The 19,560-nt window shown below is 34.2% G+C and overlaps 1 protein-coding gene across 7 annotated transcripts in view; it reads right to left on the minus strand.

Annotated features, from left to right (window-relative positions):
- Positions 1-19,560, minus strand: part of Lrrc7 (leucine rich repeat containing 7) — a 509,113-nt gene that overhangs the window by 73,879 nt on the left and 415,674 nt on the right. For 6 of the 7 annotated variants that reach the window (XM_074079777.1, XM_074079774.1, XM_074079771.1 and 3 more), the window contains one exon: positions 11,772-11,891. The exons of the other annotated variant lie outside the window; for it this stretch is intronic. In XM_074079777.1, the coding sequence (XP_073935878.1) occupies positions 11,772-11,891 (120 nt within the window). The remainder of the gene's footprint in view (positions 1-11,771; positions 11,892-19,560) is intronic. 7 annotated transcript variants of the gene reach the window in all.

Raw genomic sequence — 19,560 nt, forward strand, 5'->3', positions numbered from 1 at the left:
CAGCAAAGTTTAATATGTTCAAGGGCCAATCAGAGCACAGCTAGGGCTGATAGTTTCTCTGAACTTCTCCTTCAAAGGAAAAAAAAAAGGCAGTTGTTAACTGAGAAAAAAAAGTTGAGGCTTTTTTCTTTTTATATTATAACCTGGTACATAGTTCAGTTTTTGCATATTAATCTAATTAGTATTTTGTGGGACTTGTCTTAATATCCAGTGTAGTTTTGTCACTTTCACAAGTAGTTTTGATGATAAGACTCAAAATGTCTCAGGTTATTTTGTAGAAAATAGAGACAGCATCAAACAAACAGGAAGTAATAAGAGATGACACAATGAGGAATTTTGATATACTAACTTGTTGAGAAACAAAATAACCAAATTCAATCTGATGACAGGATCTCTAGGTACCTTTCAGTCATGCCTAAGTGCTCCCAATTTGGTTTGTTCTGAGAGTCACAAAGGTGAGTAGAGGAATTGTCAATGTTTCAGAATAAAAAACCTGAAAATTTGGAAAACAGATGCATTTCAGAATCTTTACAAATTTTTGCTTCTGTAAGAACAAGAAGAACAAGATGAAGAGGATTAAAAATATTCTTTTTAAATATATGACTGCTACCAGGGTTTCTGTCTTCTGAATATGAAAGAGAAGATACAATACCAAGTTGTGCCAGAAATTACTAGCTAAATACATATCAAATCTGTATCTACTACTGAGGGTTATTAATATTGCAACAGAGCTATGCTTCAATGTTTTTGAATTTTTTGGTTGGGTGGAGTGGGCTTGATACAATGTATCAACAATACAATGTAGAAGACCAGGCCATGGGCTCAAACAACATTGGGGATTCAGATCTGTGTTCCTAGATTCCATGCTCTGAACTCTTTGTCCCATAAAGTTGTGAAGATGTCATGAGATGTCTATGTTAAGCACCTTAGTACAGGAAGGAATGGGAGATGATATGAGTAATTTTGACCTACTAACTTATTGGGAAATAAAATATAATGTATATTATATATTCATTTCACGACTGGGACAACCAGAGTATGAAGATGAGGTTTTTTCTTCTTTTTAAATTTGTATTTAACTAGGCTAGTTTGATGCAAAAATCTATTTTCTACCATTTGAGTGTTAGAAGACAAACTTGCACAAATACAGAGAGCTCTGCAGCTCATCTGCTGTCACACTGCAAAATATTTGCTGATCTTGAAATTTTTTAGTTAGATGCTAGTTATATACTGGAGTGTCTCTAATGACAGATGAAAAGGTGAGGCAATAGGGCTTTTCCCTTTAATGCCTGGGACTTAAGGTGGCAGCTGGTTGATATGTGAGGAAGCCATCTCTACCTTATCCAATCTCTATAAGCACATTTTCTATGATTAAATGTCAAAATATACCAGTGGAATTGGAGATAATTAACTGTAATGAAAAAACATCCATAATAGCAGAATGATGAAATTGAGTACAAGTCTGCCAATTTCGTCCTGTAATGTTTTGGGATGACACTACCCAAAGTAAAGTACAATTACATTCCCCAAATAAAGTGCAATGAAATGAAAGATGTTAACAATATTGATAAAAGTGCCAGTAATTTCTTTCATTCTTAATATTTCTAGGAACCCATGGGTAGTGGAGTAATTTGGCTAAAGTGGCAAGAAATGGAATCTTGTATTTTTGACATCCTTTGGCAGTAAGCTTTGATCTCTTGCCAGTTGTCATGTTATTTAGGTCTTCAAATTAGATCTTTGACCATGGATGTTTTTATTATATTGGATTAATTTTGCATTTTTTGCCTTAAGATTTTTCTTAAAACAAAGGTAGCATCAGTGTTAGAATTACCTCAATTTTCTGACAAAGAATAGTCAGTTGTTTTAGGGAATACCTATGCCACATATTGATGGAATAAGTATTTTAATTTGTCACTTTTCTTTTGCTTTAATCTGTGACAAGTTTATTTTCTCCTTCTGACAATAGTTATTTGATAGACATTTTTTGGGTTTGCACTTTTATTAAAGGAATAATTTAGAGTTGGTCTGGATGAGAACAATCCCATGATTTTCTGACAGATGTCCTTCAATACCTAGTTGCACTAGTATAAGGAGATAAAGGGATATGCTTTGTGACTTAAAGAATAATGTCACATCAAGGAAGAAAAATACAGTACAACGGTGACTGTGAAATTAAACATTATCCTATTCAGCTGTCACCTTTGCTTTAAGGAATTTTTTTTCCATTCACATTTCCAAAATCTATCCACATTATTTTTTAGAATATATTTAAGTACATCACAGAAAGAGTAAGTTTTAAAATATTTATAAGCGAGGTAATACTAAAATCAGTCAATTAGAAATACATCATCCTAGCTCTTCAGATTAACAAAATAAATAATTGAGATGGATTATTAAATAGAGGAAATTCATTCTTGTTTAACAAGCAAGTCTCTCTCTTATTTTAATAACTTTTACTTATCGGGAACAGTAATTTGAGGTATTCATTCTTATTTCCCTAGTACAGCAAAAGGCATGGCTATATTGATTTTTGAGAAAAGATAACATGATAGTCAATTAAGACATATTTTAAAAGAATACATTTAATTTATCTCAATAAGAGTTCTCCTACTGATTACAGAAAAGGAATGTAACTTGATTTAGGATCATAGATATTTCTGTAATTTTTCTTTGGGTTGTTCTACATGCTAGGGTTTGCACAACCTCAACCTCAATGTAATTTACCCTGTTTCAGAACAATAAATAATATTACTGCCATCAAGGCCATGCTCAGGTAAGTTTAGTAGGGATGCAGGCATAGATTTGTTAGGCAGGGAAAATTACTTGATGTCTTAATATGTCACTAACATATCAGCAAATGTTAGTATCAGAAATCTCAAAGAGCTTCCTACTGGTGTTTGGTGGTACCTAACAATGTTCTCAATAAGTGATCCCTAACCACAAAAATGACTTCTGATAAAATGTGTTTACTAACGTCTCCTACTCTTAACCCCTCCTAACTTGGAAGAATGTTTATGTTAGAGTGAATGTGAACATCTCCCAGGCAACTGGAGTGATTGGAAAGACTGCTTAAAAGTTCTTTTCAATGGGTGAAATTAAGCCGTGGGCACTTACTATTCACAGAAATAATTGGTTCTAGATTATTTCTGGATACCCAAAACTCCAGCCAAGCAGGGTTGCCTTACTGTAGGTCTAGAGAGTCACTTTCAAAATCTCACCAGGGGTGAAGGTTCCTTTTAATTTGAATATAGTTGGTACATTCTCACTATTTTGCTTTTAAGTCTCCTGAAAAAAGTAGCTTTAGGTCAAGAGAAACTGCACATGTTTGTATAAGAAATGTCTTCCTAGGGGCTACTGATTGAGCTAATATTTTTTATTAAAAAGTCTGTAATTGTATGATTTCATCACTCTATCCTTTCACTGAGTCATTTCTTGTTTTGGGCAGGACTCACCAACAGTAAAAGACATTTGGCTGCAATTTCTTCTTGAAGCTACTTTTCCTCAGCTGTCACATAATAGAATATGTTATTACCATGGATACCAATAGTCTTCATATTGTTCAGTACAACATTCTCAGTGACACCCGCATGAGTGGGTGAGGAGAAGAGGATGGAGGGAAACAAGGAGAATCTCAACCTACCAACACACTCAAAAGGTCTCTTTCTAATTAGAAAAATGATTGCATGGAAATACCACAAGGAAACTCCCTGTATAGCTACCTTTATCTTGAACAAACAAAAATGTCATGTTTTTCTTTTTATCTTTTCCCTTTCTGTTCTGCAAAATCAGGGAATAGAAGGGCAGAATAGGTCCTGCCCAGGGGAGAGGGTTGGAACCAGTGGGAGGGGGGAAGTGGCAGGAGAAGGGGGGTAGGAGAGTGAATACAGTGCAAAATATGTGTACACATGCATGCAAATGCAATAATGATATCTGTTGTAACAATTTCATGAATCGGGGGAGGGGGTTAAAGGAGAGAGATGGAGGGAATGAATTCAAGGATGATACAGTTATAAGAACCTTGGTAAATGCTACAATGTACCCCCACCCAGCACAACAATAAAGGAAAAAAAAATGCTACCACAAAAAAGAAAAGAAAAGAAAAATGATTGGAGTTCAGAATGTCTCAATGTAAGGAATTCCAATCTGCTTTTGAGTTTTAAGGAGTTCCATTTTCTTTTCTTTCTTTTTTTTAAACTGTCCTGCCCAGTAATCTGAAGGAACACTTATTCTGATTATTGAAATATTTGCAACAATCAGAGGAGAAAATGAGGCTTGGGGAAAAGAATTGCTGACAGAGGAGTCCAAGATTGAGGTTGGCATTACTTGTAGTGACAGAAAGGGTTCTTGTTTGTTTATGAGTAGTTTCTTCGGGGATTCTTCACTGTTAAATGAGGGAAAAAATATAAAGTCTAAGCAAAAACTTACTTTACCTGATATATTTACTTCTATGCAGAAGAAAAGCTTAGCTATAGCATTGACAGTCAAGTTTCAAAATCATTTTTCAATTTCAGTTTTACTGAAACCAGCATAATATTCTTGACTTTGATGTTGATGGAAACAGGAAACACTTCTTTTTCACTCATCTCTTATATTTAAAGTTTACCTAACTGATTTTCTTATCCACTTTTTCCACATCACAACTTGCCCTCTTAAAGCCTTAAGTTCTACTCTATGTTCTGCTGTTCCAATTGTTCCAATATTTAAATCCTCTTCTTTGTTTCTTATCTATACAGTCTTTCCTTTATTTCTATGCAAATGAGCTCAGTTCCTTTCCACTCTTTGATACAAAGGATCTCTGTAGGATTATGCTGAGTCTTAGATTACAAAAGCCAAGAATTATGGGTACTTTTATTACAGTTCCACATACATAGCTAACTGATAGCAATGTTTCTTTCTGGTGGAAAAATGTTTTAAGAAAGTTACTCTTTAATGGTGATTATGATTATACATTTTAGATATTTATAAAATAATAAAAATATTTAAGTTCCTAAATGTATAGGTTAAGGTGACTTTTTTTTTGAGACATAGTCTCGCTATATAGTCCAGGATGGTTTCAAACTTGCCATTCTCCTGCCTCATTCCTAAGTGAGGGCATTACAGATATGCTCCGCCATGCCCAGCTACTTTCTTATATTACAGTTTCTTTTTTTGATGGTACTGGGGTTTGAACTCAGAGCCTCATACTTGCTAGGCAGGTGCTCTGCCACTTGAAACATGCCATCAGCTCTTTTTTTTTTGGTGTTGGGTATTTTAGAGTAGTCTCATGAACTATTACTTGTCCAGGCTGGCTTCAAGACAGGGTCTCAGGAATTGTTTGGGTTAGCTTCAAATTGCAATACTCCTGATCTCTGCTTCCGGAGTAGCAGGGATTATAGTCACGAGCCACCAGTGCCCAGTTTATATTATAGTTTTGACTATAATTATTTTTAAATGACATTATTTTAAAATGACATTAGTTTATTCTGACCCTCTGAAATGTTCTACAGTGGATGACTTTTATTAGTTAGTGGAAAAATTAACCCCAGTAGATATTTGATCCAGCTATTTTAAAACACAAAAGATGGTTTGCCTATATTGTGGACAGCAAAACAAGCTATCATGGTAAATTCCTTAACTACCTGGGCATGCCTCAAAAATGGCAGTACTGGCAACTCTCAAGCCCTTAATGGCTGGGCTGAAGGTGCAGATGTGAGAAAATCACAGGCAAGTTTAGCGTAAGGGGTACATTTGTTTTAATACCTTTCTCTTCATCGGTGTCCACCTTGAGATTGGCCCTTGCTCTCCATCTTTATTTTTCCAACTGCCGAGTCATTATGCTCTTAACCTAGAACATTCCAGAAGGGGCAGACACTCAGGGAGGGCAGACTCACTAACACTAAAAAAGGCCTTTGAATATCTCACCTTTACCTATTAAGGACTTTTCAGATTCTATATCGGTAGGATTTTATAGTTCCTTGGTTACCTATTCCAGAGGGGAAGTGTTTGAAGTTTCATTTTAATATGTTACTTTAGCCTTTTCACTGCTATGTATTTCTACCTCAACATTTTAAACATATCCTTACAGGTATTATCCTTCAATTTTAAATCTGTTCAGGGATATTCAACCTATTTAAGATGCTAGTTAAGACACTTCTAAAAGAGTCTGTCATTTTAGAATTAGGCAAAAATAGCCTTGTCTTTCCTATTTGAGAAATATTTCAAATTTCAAATTTGGGAATTTGGACAAATCAGAGTTGTAATGTCTGAATTTACAATAAAAATATTTTTGCAGTTATCTTTTACACTATGACCATCATATTATTTTCTGTTATATATAGCAGCATAATCTAAAGTGCTTAGTCATAGAATTTAGGTCACTTATTTCATGGAATGTATAAAATGGTAGTGTTTACCTCATAGGATCATTGTGAGGATTAGGTGAGGAAATATATTAAAGCACTTAACAAAATCCTTGACACAAAGTGAACATTTAATGCATCTAAATCTTCTTACCATAGTGACTACAGCATAACCCAACAGACAGAAGGAGTAGAGAATGATGTATTAGGACTCTAGAATACAAATACTCCTCTTAAAACTGTGGTTGCTTTCAGTCATCACTAAAGTTTTTAATAGCAATTCTTTCAGTACTGCCTGGAATTTGGCGAGGGGGGTACACATAGAAGTGACATATTTTAGCAGTATTAGAAGTTTTGAATTAATGGAGATCAGAAGAAGAGATATAGGGGACTAACATAGCAAGAAGGAACTTTAAAACTACCACCTCCAATTAACACGATTAAAAAACCAGACAGGATTTAAAGTCTTAACATTTTGTCATCACTAGGCCAGTCTAAAGTATACTGGGCAGTAAGAGTGGATTTGGGAGCAAAATTCTTTTGGGGAAAGGAGTGTTTTTGTCTAATTATTTTATGTGTAGAAATCTTTGAGTCTCCAGCTTGGAGAGCACCTTCATGTACTCCTCTACAGTGTCTGGAGTATGGCTAGGAAAGGCCACAGGTGTTACCAATATTAGTCATCAAAGACTTAGGATTGCCACAGCACAGAGACTTAAGTTCAGTTAGAGCCTTTCCATAAAACTGATTTCCTACCAAATCTCTGTACTATCTCAGTACTTTCTGATGGCCTAGGCATCAAGATAAGATTTTAAAAATATTTTCTGAAAAGGTTTTGAGCAGTAGACTGAAATGGGCATTGTCTACAAATTTTCTCCATTTTTTTTTCCTTTGATACCCCATTCCATTTGTAGTTCAATTTCTAGCTCTCTATTCTCAAGTCTGTCATAATGACTACCCACTTCATGTTAACTGCAAAAGTAACATTAATTTTTAAAAGCATCTATTGTAGAGTAAAATGGAAACCCAATAAATAAGAACAATATCACACTTATTTCAGTTAACTACTGCAGCTCAGGCTAATACTCCTTTTACCATCTTCATTTCCTTAGGTTGATTCCCACTGAATAATAACTTGACATACTCAACTAGTACATAATAAAAACTAAATTTGAATGTATGATGCATTCTTCATTGTATCTATTCTGTGAGGTAACAGACATATCTACATATAGGTTCTAATACCTCAGATTTCACGCAAAATTGCAATCCTATGGGGTAATCAGTAGCACTCATCATGAAAGTAGGAATACACAGATGGCTTTATGCATTAAAGACATGACACAAATTTTAAAGACATATTCTTTTACATTTGATAAGAAGTATAATGCTAAATAAAGTTGTCAGATAGGTTAAATATTTTAGCCTTTAATAAGGCTAATCAGTTTACAGATGTTTAACCATTCACAGGTTTACATATGGCTCCTAAAGAAAGTAGTGAGTGAAGAAAATGATTATCATGATTTGTATGATGGTATGATTCAACATATTAATATAGACTTTGAAAATAGACTTTAATAAAATGGGTGCATGAACAGATAATATTAATACCTCTCAGTTACATTTAGAGTAATAAATAAATAAGAACTTTCCTTATAAGAAAAAATGATAGTAACCCTTTGTAAACACACGAATATGGTTCCTTCCTTTGGTTGTGCCACACATTCCCTCCATACCCTTCCAACACGTATGGTCTCCCTTCCTTTCTCATAATGAACCATGTTCCCTCCTTTCCTGGCCAATATTCTCAACTGCCCTTTCACTGATTGCTTCTTTTCTTCAGCCTTTAAATGTGTTCAGATGTATGCCATCTTTAATATCCCTGCTGTTTTCTTTACATTCCCCTCTAGATCCCACTGTAATGAATTAAATCCCTTACTGAGTTTTTGAGGTTTCCAAACCCAGGGAGTCTTTCATCATAGATTTTGCTTATTTTGGAGGGAGGGGGGCATCATTTGACATTATTGACCACGCTCTCCTTAAAATATTTTTTCTGCATTTGTTTCCAAGGTGTCACTTTTCTTTGTTTTCCCTTCTGTGTATTTTTAGTGGTCATTACAGCTGAGACCCCCATCTATTCTACTCCAACTGATTAGTTGAAGCCAAACAGACAGCTACATTCCTTTTTCTGGCATGGAAAATTCTTAGCTGTTTGGGATCAATGAAAGGTTCGAAGGAGAAAGGTTTTGTTCATAACAGATTGCAACTAGAAGCTTGTCTCTCCTACTGGGCTTGAGAGAGGATGTGTGTTTCACCAATTGTCATTGGAAACCATCTTGTAATTAAAAGAGAAACCAGTTTTAGGATAAAGCCAAGAACATGGTGACAGAGTGGAAAGGTAAAACATCCAAGTCTTTAATAATACAGAACAAAGGACTAAATCTGAGACTTGTCCTAGATTTTGACTACTCTGTTTGTTAGTTAAATATTTTATTACTATTCAAGACTGTTTCTCTTGAAATTCTACAGCTTGCAGTAGAATTCTCCATACTGATAAAATCTTTGATTATTCCTTCTCTGTCTCTTCTTCCAAGTACATCTCTTAAATGTTAGTGTTTAATGGGATTTTGTGTCATTCACCTGTCTCACTCATGGCTGAATTATAACATAAGTTCTTATGATTGTTAAATGTGTATTTTCAGCTAAGATTTCTCTACTGACATTCAAATAAATATAATAAAACATTCACTTTACATTTCCCCTTGGATGTCCTAAAGATACTTCAAACCAACATATTAAAATCTAAGCTCCCTTCCTTCCTCCAATTCTACCTCTTCTTCTAACTCCCATCTTAGTGAATGTAATGTCATTGCTAACTTGACCAAATTAGAAAACTGGTTATTAACCATGAAACTGTCGTGTATCTCTATGCCCTATGTCTAGTCAATAATAAGATGCTTTTGGCTCTACCTTTTAAGGTTACGTTAGATTTATGCATTTCTCTCCACCACCTATGTTTCCACTTGTTCTCCCTTGGATAATTAAAGAAGCTTCATAACTGGTTCCATTACCTGCATTCTTTCTTCTCGAGTTCCTCTCTGAAAAGCTGTCAGAGTGCTCCTTAACTGAAAGTTAGATCATGTCTTTTCCCTACTTGAAACACATCAATGTTCTCCTTCTCATTTCCTGTAGGATAAAACCCAGCATGCTCTGACTTTTGTTTATTTTCCAGTCTTACTTGACACCACTCTCTGTCCTCAATTTCCTTTAGTTTCCTTGCTAAATGTGTCCTTCCAGGCACTGTCACAGTCTGTGTCCCATCTTCATGGCACTCATCACATTATATTATGTTTTCCTGTGGTGCTGGATATTGCCCAAAAGGAAAATTAATAACAAGCACAGTGTCTGCATGTCAATGGCATTACCAATTATTTTGGATGAAATACATTTGATATTTAATATATCTTTAAAAATCACTGAAGCCTGCAACAGAAAAATTACATTGTAAAGAATATATATAATTATGTGTTGTGTCTGTAAACAATAAAGTACAATTATAATAAAATGAACATGCTGAGCTTAAAAGCTAGACTATAGGAACTACAATCAGGTTTAAGAATTAGATCAGAATGCTGGGCACTGGTGGCTCAGGCTTATAATCCTAGCTATTCAGGAAGCAGAAGATCAGGAGGATCGCAGTTCAAAGCCAACCAGGGCAAATAGTTCTGAGAAACCCTCTCTGGAAAAAACCCTTCACAAAAAAGGGCTGTTGGAATGGCTCAAGGTGTAGCCACTCAGGTTCATGCCCCAGTATTGCAAAAAAAGAAAAAAAAGAGATCAGAGTCAACAGCAGTACCACCCTCTTCTCTGACCTTGCCTCATACCTTCCCTTTAGAGGTAAGCATAATTCTAAAAATATGTTTACCATGCCCTTATAAAAATAGTTTTCTTACACATGTACTTAGGTCTAAACAGTATATTTTAGTTTTATCCTTCTGAGATTTATAAACATGGTCTTCCTGATGTGTGCCATCTCCTGAAATTTTTTCCCATGTGAATTATGTTTTAAAAGTTTACACATATTATGGTAATCATAATTTACTAATTTATTTTTGTGAACATTCCTTTGTGTGAATAACAGAATTAGCTTAATCTTCTGCTTACAGATGTTTCAGTTTGCCCAGTTTTCTGGCATTCCAGACATCACAAGTACCTTGAATGACATGTGCAAGAGATTTTCTAGCTTAATGTCTTTGGAGATTTGCTGGAATGCAGGGTGTACGCATGTTCGGCTGTACAAGGGACCTTGTTACAAAAATAGCTGTGCTTCATATTCCCATCGGAAGTTTAAGAGTTTTCCTTGTTCTTATGCTTTCAAGCAACTTGTGTTTTTCAGACTTTTAACTTTTGCCAGTCTAGTAAATGTAAAATGGCATTTCTTTTTCCATTTCCCTGATTGATAAAAGGTCTCAGTGTTTTTTTTTTTTTTTCAGAATGGGGTTTGAACTTAGGGCTTACACCTTGAGCCACTCCACCAGCCCTTTTTTGTGATGGTTTTTTTTTCCAAGATAGAGTCTTATGAACTATTTGCCCAGGCTGGATTCGAACTGCAATTTTCCTGATTCTGCCTCCCAAGTAGCTAGGATTATAGGCATGAGTCACACCAACACCTGGCTTCAGTTTTGTTCATGCTTATTGACTTACTTAGCCCCTTTGTTCCCCTTGTATTTTACAAATTTAAAAATTGTGTCAGTGTCTTTCCTAATGAGTTACATTATGGTGTACAAATCCTTTGTCCTACACATCTGTTGCAAATATCTTCTCTCAGTTATAGCTTTTTTTACTTCTACGATGGTGACCTATCATGTAGTAATAGTACTACCTACTGATCCACTCTACATGCTTCATTAGATCAAAAGGTGATCAAGGTAAGGAAGTATATTTTATGCATTTTTGGTTTCTCTAGCATGTAGGGAGTGCTCATCACATAGTAAGCTACATACTGTTACTCAGTTCATGTTTGTTGAATGAACTGTCACAATTTTAGAAATGGTGAACCAATCTTTTTAAGGTCAAATACCATTTTATGAAAAGTGATACACATACTGTTGAAGCCAAGAGTGAAAGAAGTATATATTACATACCTTTCTGCACTTGTACTTCAAAGGGTATCTTAAGATACTCTTAAGAGTGGTAGTGTCTGCAAGAGGTGACAGGATGTTTATAAGCATTCATTACTAATTCTGAATACTTGGCAGTGTTCATTTTCCATTCTTTTTAGTGTACTTACAGTTAACCACTCTCTTTATAGTGGGGTAGTCTTTAGCTTAAATTTATCACAAAGGTAGAAATGATGTTAAGACACAAGATATGGATTACATATCACAATGGATGTACAAGGTTCATGGCATGTGTCACCAATTTGAAATTGATTACCTTTTTAGTAATGGTGTCCGGAGGTACATCCCGCCTCCCAAGTGGATAAGGATTCCATTGGCCACTAGGAGATACATCTTCTTGTCCATTGTCTAAAATGTTGCTTTGCTGGGACGGGGTCTATTGCGAAAATGGTATGGCATTCTTTAGTGATGGAATAGAAGTTTACCATAGTTTTCTGAAAAGAGTCCCTAATAATTATGGTAAAATTAATTTTGTTTGATTGTAGAAAAACACATATCCTAATTGGTAATATTATTATACACTATTTACTGAGTAAGAATTCTAAATTAATAGCTTCTTGGAAGCAGTCAGAAATACAATTAAAATAACCATATTGGAGTTATTTACTGAATTTTAAAGAAAAGTTTAGATTATTTACAGTACCTGAATAAAAATAACCAAAGTAAAAATCAATCAGTTGTAAAAAACCACAACATTTTAAGCTCACTTAATGTTTTTTTTAGTATGATCTTACCATTTAGAATATAAATTGAAACCATATAGTCCATAGAATGGAACTTCCAATATTCTACACCATAACCTAAAATAAATTTTATAAGACTATAATAACAATTCTGGGGGAATATACCTTTCACTAATCCAAAATAGTATTAACATTAGCATAGTGCAAGATTTATGGACAGATAGTTTTGAGGGAAAGATTAAAGCATACTAAAAGATATTATGCTATTAGAATCACAGTTTAAATAAGTCACTATTGTTTTTAATTACCAAATTAATTTATTTTATAGGTCAATTATGCATTAAAATTTAAACTTGATAAGTTTTTGAATTTTCAACTGATTTCCTATTTATTATTTTTAACAAATTATAATATCCATGTCTTCATTATTACTAATATTAAATATTTGGGGAAGACTTCCTATTCTAACTAACTACTCTAACTGGAGTAAGAGCCAGCAATCACACACCATCAAAAAGATAGCCTCTAGTGAGGAGATACATGGTGGTATATAGAGTGGGTGTGTGTGTGTACCTATTTTTACAAAAGCTTTTTCCTTCCCTGATCTTTAAGACATACAAATAATACTTGGTTTCTTGGGGAAATTTTATGTGATGGAGATATTCTCCTATACCATTTCATGCCCATATTCTGAAGGATCCCTACCGATAAAGCCTAGTTAGAGAGCATCTGCACAGTTGAACTTTGTGTGAGGCATTTTCCTCCAACTTTAGAAAGGGATCCCTGGGCCACTGTCTTCATAAAGTGTCAAAGATGGGCTGCTTGCCAGGTTTCATTTGGTTATACTGCATGGTCCTAGTTTGTTCTCTTTTAAAAAGGAATTATGTAACCACCCAATCTGTGTTCTGATCACATCACTTTTTTAAAAAAAGTGTTGCTTGGAACACTTTTAAAATAGGGTTTATGATGAGATTCTATCAAGTCTTCCTTGGATCTAATGGATACAATGGAAAGTAAGGAGACAACTCAATTTTATTCTTTTACTTTGGCCATGTGAATTCTTTTTTTCACTAGTTCATCAGAAAGTGTGAAAAAGAGGAAGAAAGTTCCTGAATTTAAGTTCCTGAGTTAGTTAAGAATGAATTTGTATTTGAAAAATGAAATGTAGAGAACACATTTGAAGAACACGCTGTTTGAAAGTAACCAAATAGCTATTTAAGTTTGTCTGTTTTCAAGCATGGATTTTCTAGTCTTTACCTGTTCTGGATCTTCATCCCGTTCACATTTTTTTCTAGATATTAAAATATGGCAAATCAAAATATTAAAATTAAGTAGCTGAAATCTAATTACAAGGCTTAAGCACTAATGGATAATGTTTTATTTTTATTTAGTTCCCTTGCCTTTTTTGGCTTTCATCTGGCTAGGTCTGTGCAACAAAGATTTTTGAGAAGTGGCCAGAATTTAACAGGTTTTCCTTTTATCTCTGCTCCATATCATCCTCATCTTCACTGCTATTTCTTCTACCACTCTTGGTACCTGCCCAGACATAACTTCTAGGTATTGTCTTTCTGGCATAGGAAAGATGTTAAGTTTTTTTTTTTTTTATCAAAACCTTAATATCATAATGGTCTAGGCTCTTCATTAATTTATAAATTAATGTCTTTTTGAAATTAGAGTTAACAGTCACACTATTTCTCCTGTATTACAGTGAACAAAGGTAACATAAACACGCAGACATACACTAATCAGAGAAATTGAAGGAATTTCCTGACAGCAATTTCCTTTATTAATTTCAAGAAAAAAACCTGTCATTTTGTTTTTCTTAAACAATACACCTTAGTAGTGATTTAAGCCTTCAGAAATATAAAGACCACAAAAATAATTTATCGATGTCTGGTGGTAGTGGTGGTGGTGGCAACTGAAAAAAGAATTACGTAGTACATTCACACTCTTTCTCAAATGAGTACACTTGTTTTATATAAATCTGGCTGTGGAGCTGTTAAAATTCTAAAAGATTAAAGGAAAAATTGAAAAATGTGAAAAAAAAATGAGACGATCATTGTTGAAATTCATTATTCCAGAAAAAAATAACAAAACCTGGTTATTCATTCAATTATTTCTCTTGTCACGTTCTTGATATAATCTTTAGATAATTTCAAGAGAAAGAATGAATCTTATTCTCCTCATCATATATAACCAATTAAAGACAAAATACAGAGCAGATCATCACAGTGCACTATGACCTTAGCTGCTAAATTCTGTTGGTCTTTAATATTTCAAAATAATAGAAAGAAAATGGCCAATGTGATTTCGTGAAAAAGCAAACATTTTATACCCAATAAGAAGTGTTGTACTGCTGAGTAGAAGTCTTCTGAACAAATACTAACCTTACAGGCTAGTGTGGACATTTGTAGATTTAACATTTATGATTTTGACTGCTACGAATAATCATGCATCTATTAAGAGAAGTAATTTTAATTTTGCTGAGACATGAGTTTGCATAATATGTGTGTTTCTGTACATGTGTGTACATGTTCACACAAGCACATGTATGCATGCGTGTTTTTCCATCTGTATGTGTATGTGTGAGAGAATATACATAAATATTATTTACATAAGTGAGCAAATGAACTTAGCTGAGCTAGCAGTTCTGCTCTTGTCTGCTAATTGGGGGTGTGCAGTTGTGAAATTATACTAGTTGCCATTTTGCTGGAGAAATTATATGCCAGGGGTATTAGAATCTGGCATTTTGCAAAGGTCTTGAAACATATCCCCTCTGAGTGCAAAGATATAGTTTGTCTAGTAACTGGCACAAAGTTCATAAAGAGTATTACTATAAATTCCTAAAATGTATTTACAAATTTGTCTCAACAGGGCATGGTGGTAAATGCCTGTAATCTCAGCACTTGTGAGGCTGGAGCAGCCTGGGCACATAGCAAGACCCTGTCTCAAACAAACAAATAATAAACAAACAAAAAACCTCCACTACATCACCAACAAAAACCACTAGAAAGTAATTTGCCTTAAAGTATTTCCAGGGGAATTATTGCTATATTATTGTTTTCAGCATGCCTTTGGGAAAAAATTAGTATAACTAAAGCAAACATATGCTAAGCTAGGATACAAAAGGTTGTGATTTCATGGGTTCAGTCTGAAGGTAGTAATGTAATGCCTAAGTGATTTTTAAACCAGCTTTTCATTTTAATGGGAACGAAGCATTGTATAGGTACTGACACTGTTTTGGTACTGATATTTTTAGCCACTGTCTATGAGAATTTATGTGGATTTACAGGCTGAAGGCTTTTTTCATAATTGGTAAGGTGAGCAAATCTTTCTTGAGGGATGGATAGCCAATAATAAATGGAACAAAACTGATAGAAGTTATGGGCACAAGTTATCTCAAGGTGCAGCATAGACATTGGTTTGGTTTCAGCAGGGAAAACAATGGCATTAAGTAGTAGCCCTTGGCACTGGGGTGAATAAATGCATACCAAATGTTGGCACTGTCTGATCCCGAGACATTTGCATAGATCCAGTAAGAAAGGACATTAGACATTTAAAAATACTTTAAGTGCAAACATCGTTATGTAAATTTTTCTAACTCAAAAGCTGGTGAGATGAATATCAACTAGTTCCTCAACCAATAAAACAGGTAGTAAGGTCATTCTCTTCCAGGAAAAGTTCTGCAAAACAATTATTTAATACATACATTTCCCTGAATTTATAATTAATTTATATTAGTGTCTGATTTTATAAGCCAATAACCACTAGATTTTATGGTATAATATTATGACAACAGAAGTTAAAGAAAAAAAGAACAAGAAGGGAAAATTAACAATTTCTCTACTGTAGAAGAGCCCACACTATTTATATTGGCAGCTAACCACCCTGAAGATAGGGAGTTCAGGAAAGGGGGATGACTTCTTCCCCAGTTCTGTTTGTCTCTGGGTTTCAATAGCCTGATCACTAATGTGTGACTTTTCTTTTTTGGCTGATAATGTTTAGGCTTTCACTGTTACCAAGCATATTTCTTAGCAATGCTGAATGCTCAGGAAAATCAAGTACATCTTACACAGCACAAGGCAATTACTAGGGTTCGTTAAGCTCAGCTCACTTGGCAGTTTATCTGCTCTCTAACATGTTATTAGGGTCATATGTGGTTGGATTAGTTAAGATAGTCTACTTGTGTACTCTTTTTTCCATCCCATAATGTTTACGTGTCTGGATTGTTTTGAAGATGATGTGAGATAACAATGAATATGAAGGAGTTTTATCAACTATTATGAGTCAGGTTCTATGAAAATTCAGGTTTTACAAACATTTGAGAAGGCAGCATAATATAGTAGAAAAGGTATGGATTTAGGTAGCAAGCAGAGTCAGATTTAAATTCTATCTACTATTATGCAAGGTGTAGGGGATATAACCTGTAAACACAGGTGAGATCCTCGGTGTGACACATGAGCCTTGGTTTCCTTATCTATGGAGTTCAATATGTCCTTTGTGAGTTTTTGTGCATTACGAGAAAAAAAAATCATTTTTAAAGTATTTTCTGACACTAGGTACACAGTAGATTCTCATAATTCCTAATCTTTTCTCCTCTCAATGGAAATATTTAATCTATCATTAGTCTAGGTAATAAGATTGCAGTTTGACTTTTTTTTTTTTTTTTACAATGTATTACTCTCTGGTAACATAAAATCTCAAGACAATAGCTAAAGCTCAATTTCAATAGAACACATCTAAAGAAGCCCATAAGCCATTGATAACATCATAGAAAGTTGCCTTAAATGCTTTTTGGAAAGGCAGTAAATAAATGATAAATGAATAAACGAATGGGTGAATAAAAATAAACAGAAAGTGCTAACAATTTTATAGTTGAGTTATATGTCAAATGTTCTAGTTTATAAGCACTATTAAATTTTTTAGGAAATTAGCATAGGCATCAACAAAAGAAAATAGTAAAGGAAATTAACTCATTAAACTAATTTTGTTGCATTTGTTGGCATTTTAAAAAATCTTAATGGGTTTCAAATAATTATCATAGAAAAAGTAATTTGCTACTTTATGTGTAGAAAATCTAAAGTTATCCTGCATCCTTAAAAAATGTACAACACTTGACTTGGCATGTAAAAAATATGAAAAAAATAGAAATATTTAAAATACAAAGCAACATCTCTTAAACTTTAGTCTTCCAGATTATCGGCTCTTTGACATTCCTGACCATTGCTAATGCCCCCATAATGGAGATATAGTTTCCGTGAATCTTTCTTGCTAACAGAGGAGATAGGCAAAAAATCATTTTCCTTCAATTTAAAAATGCATATAATGACTTTTGCCATCAAAGGTAATAACAATTAGGTCTCAGGCAGTTTGCAGCCTCTAAATGATTGCTATCCATAAAAATTATAGTAAAATGTAGGGTAACACCAATTTACAAACATTTCTAGTAAATAAAATTGATCATTCCTATGGAGAAAATTCTGGAGCTGCCTCTATTATTCATAAATTTCCTGCATGATAATACTGGCCATCTCTAGTTAGGTGTTATGGAAAATCATTCTGAAGAGTCTCAGAAAGAGTGAATGAAATTTCCCAAGGACTCTAAATTAATGTTTTAATCTTCTAGAAGTTATGCACTGAAATGGATTTGCAGCACACGTTTGTATGGGTGGTGTCCTTCCTGGAGGACAGGAAGGAGCTGCAATCAGATCCTATCATCATCTCTGTTTATCAAACCTTGCCTCTTGCAACTAGGAAAGAGAAGCACCTTTTCATATTTCCTCTACCACACTGAGACTATCCTTAAACAGATTAATTAATTAATTAAACCAATTCAAGCATAAAACTATGAATGAATAGAATCCTGGCAATTGTTAAAATACTTATGAATATTTATGTGAATGGAAAGGGAAGATTCTCCCAGATTTTGTAATGTGTTTTTAATATTTCTAATTTTTCATATTTATTATATGCAAGGTCAAGTTTTTTTAATCACAAAATCTTTTGACTTAAGGAGTATTTGCCCTTGCCCTCCTTGTATGCCTTTTTCATCCCTTGGCCTCTTTCTTTGTTTCTTTCTTTCCTTTCTTTCTCTTTTCCTTCCTTCTTCCTTTCCTTTTCTCCTTCCTTCCATCCTTTCTCCTCCTCTTACTCCTTCTTCTCCTTCTTCATTTTCCTCCTCCTCGTCCTTCTCCTCATTCTTCTTTTTTTTTCTTTCTTTTCCATCTTCTTCCAGGAAATAAAGAATTGATGGTGATTTATTTCAAACTCTTTCAATACTTGAATTATTCTTGTTTGTAATTTCATGTGCCTTTGAAAGTGAATTCCTGTAGGTCATCTCTGTGCCCAAAACAGGATGGTTGAAAAATCTCCAAATACAACTTTGCATTGCTTCTGTTGTAGAACATCTTAAAACTACAGTAATAGATAATGAACCTATTCTTGGGCACTCCAAACCACATCAGATAATTAATACAGCAACATAGATGTACCTAATTTATATCTGGAAAATAATTTAGACATTCAGAAGCACTATTTCAAGTGCATTACCACTTTCAGATCTATGTGGAAGAGAAAATAGGGTCCCAAATTAGGCAAAAAAAGGAGTTTCTATTTGATATAATTTCATGAAATTCAGGTAATAGCTTCCATCATATCAAAATCTCTTTAATCTGCTAACAGATTTTTGAAAATTCATTATTTTAGTTTAAAGGATTGATTTCTATTCAATTCCCAAGCCCTCTAGTAGAAGTGCCTGCCTAAGTTGTAATATCTCATCTATTCCTTAATGAACATAAATTTCAAGAAAATTTGTTTTGTTAGGAAAGAGGAGAAGAGCCTTGGGCATCTGAGAGGATGTGAAGAGTAGGTTTTGTTAAGTAGGGACTCAAGTAAAATAGTCATGCCAACTGTACACAAGTTGTCTCAATTCTGCACTTGATCTTAGCCAAAAGGCCGAGAAGCGATGAGTTGTCTCAATTCTGAATTCAGTGATGTTAAGTTAGTACAATGAAATCAGCCCTAGTGAATCTATATTGCTGACATTAGCAAATACCATAAAGCAAAGACTTTTTTTTCCCCTAGAGAGAAAGGTATTAGAAAACTTCTGGTCATGACAGGAGACTGAGGACAAGTAAAACTGTAGTCGACTTTTTTCGGTGTGGTTTTTTGTTCTGTTTTGTTTCTTAAGAGGTGTTGAATGACGAAAAAGATGTAGATAAAAAGTCTTTCTGATTTGTTATGTACTCAAAGTAGACATCAAACTCTCTGGAGTTAGGAAATGTTATTACACACTAATTTGACAATAAAACATGAATTTGAGATCTTTGACCCTCATTTTTCTGGGATGTTCTTTAATTTTAT

The sequence above is a fragment of the Castor canadensis genome, chromosome 7 (genome assembly GCF_047511655.1).
Source record: "Castor canadensis chromosome 7, mCasCan1.hap1v2, whole genome shotgun sequence".
Taxonomy (NCBI): Eukaryota; Metazoa; Chordata; class Mammalia; order Rodentia; family Castoridae; genus Castor; species Castor canadensis.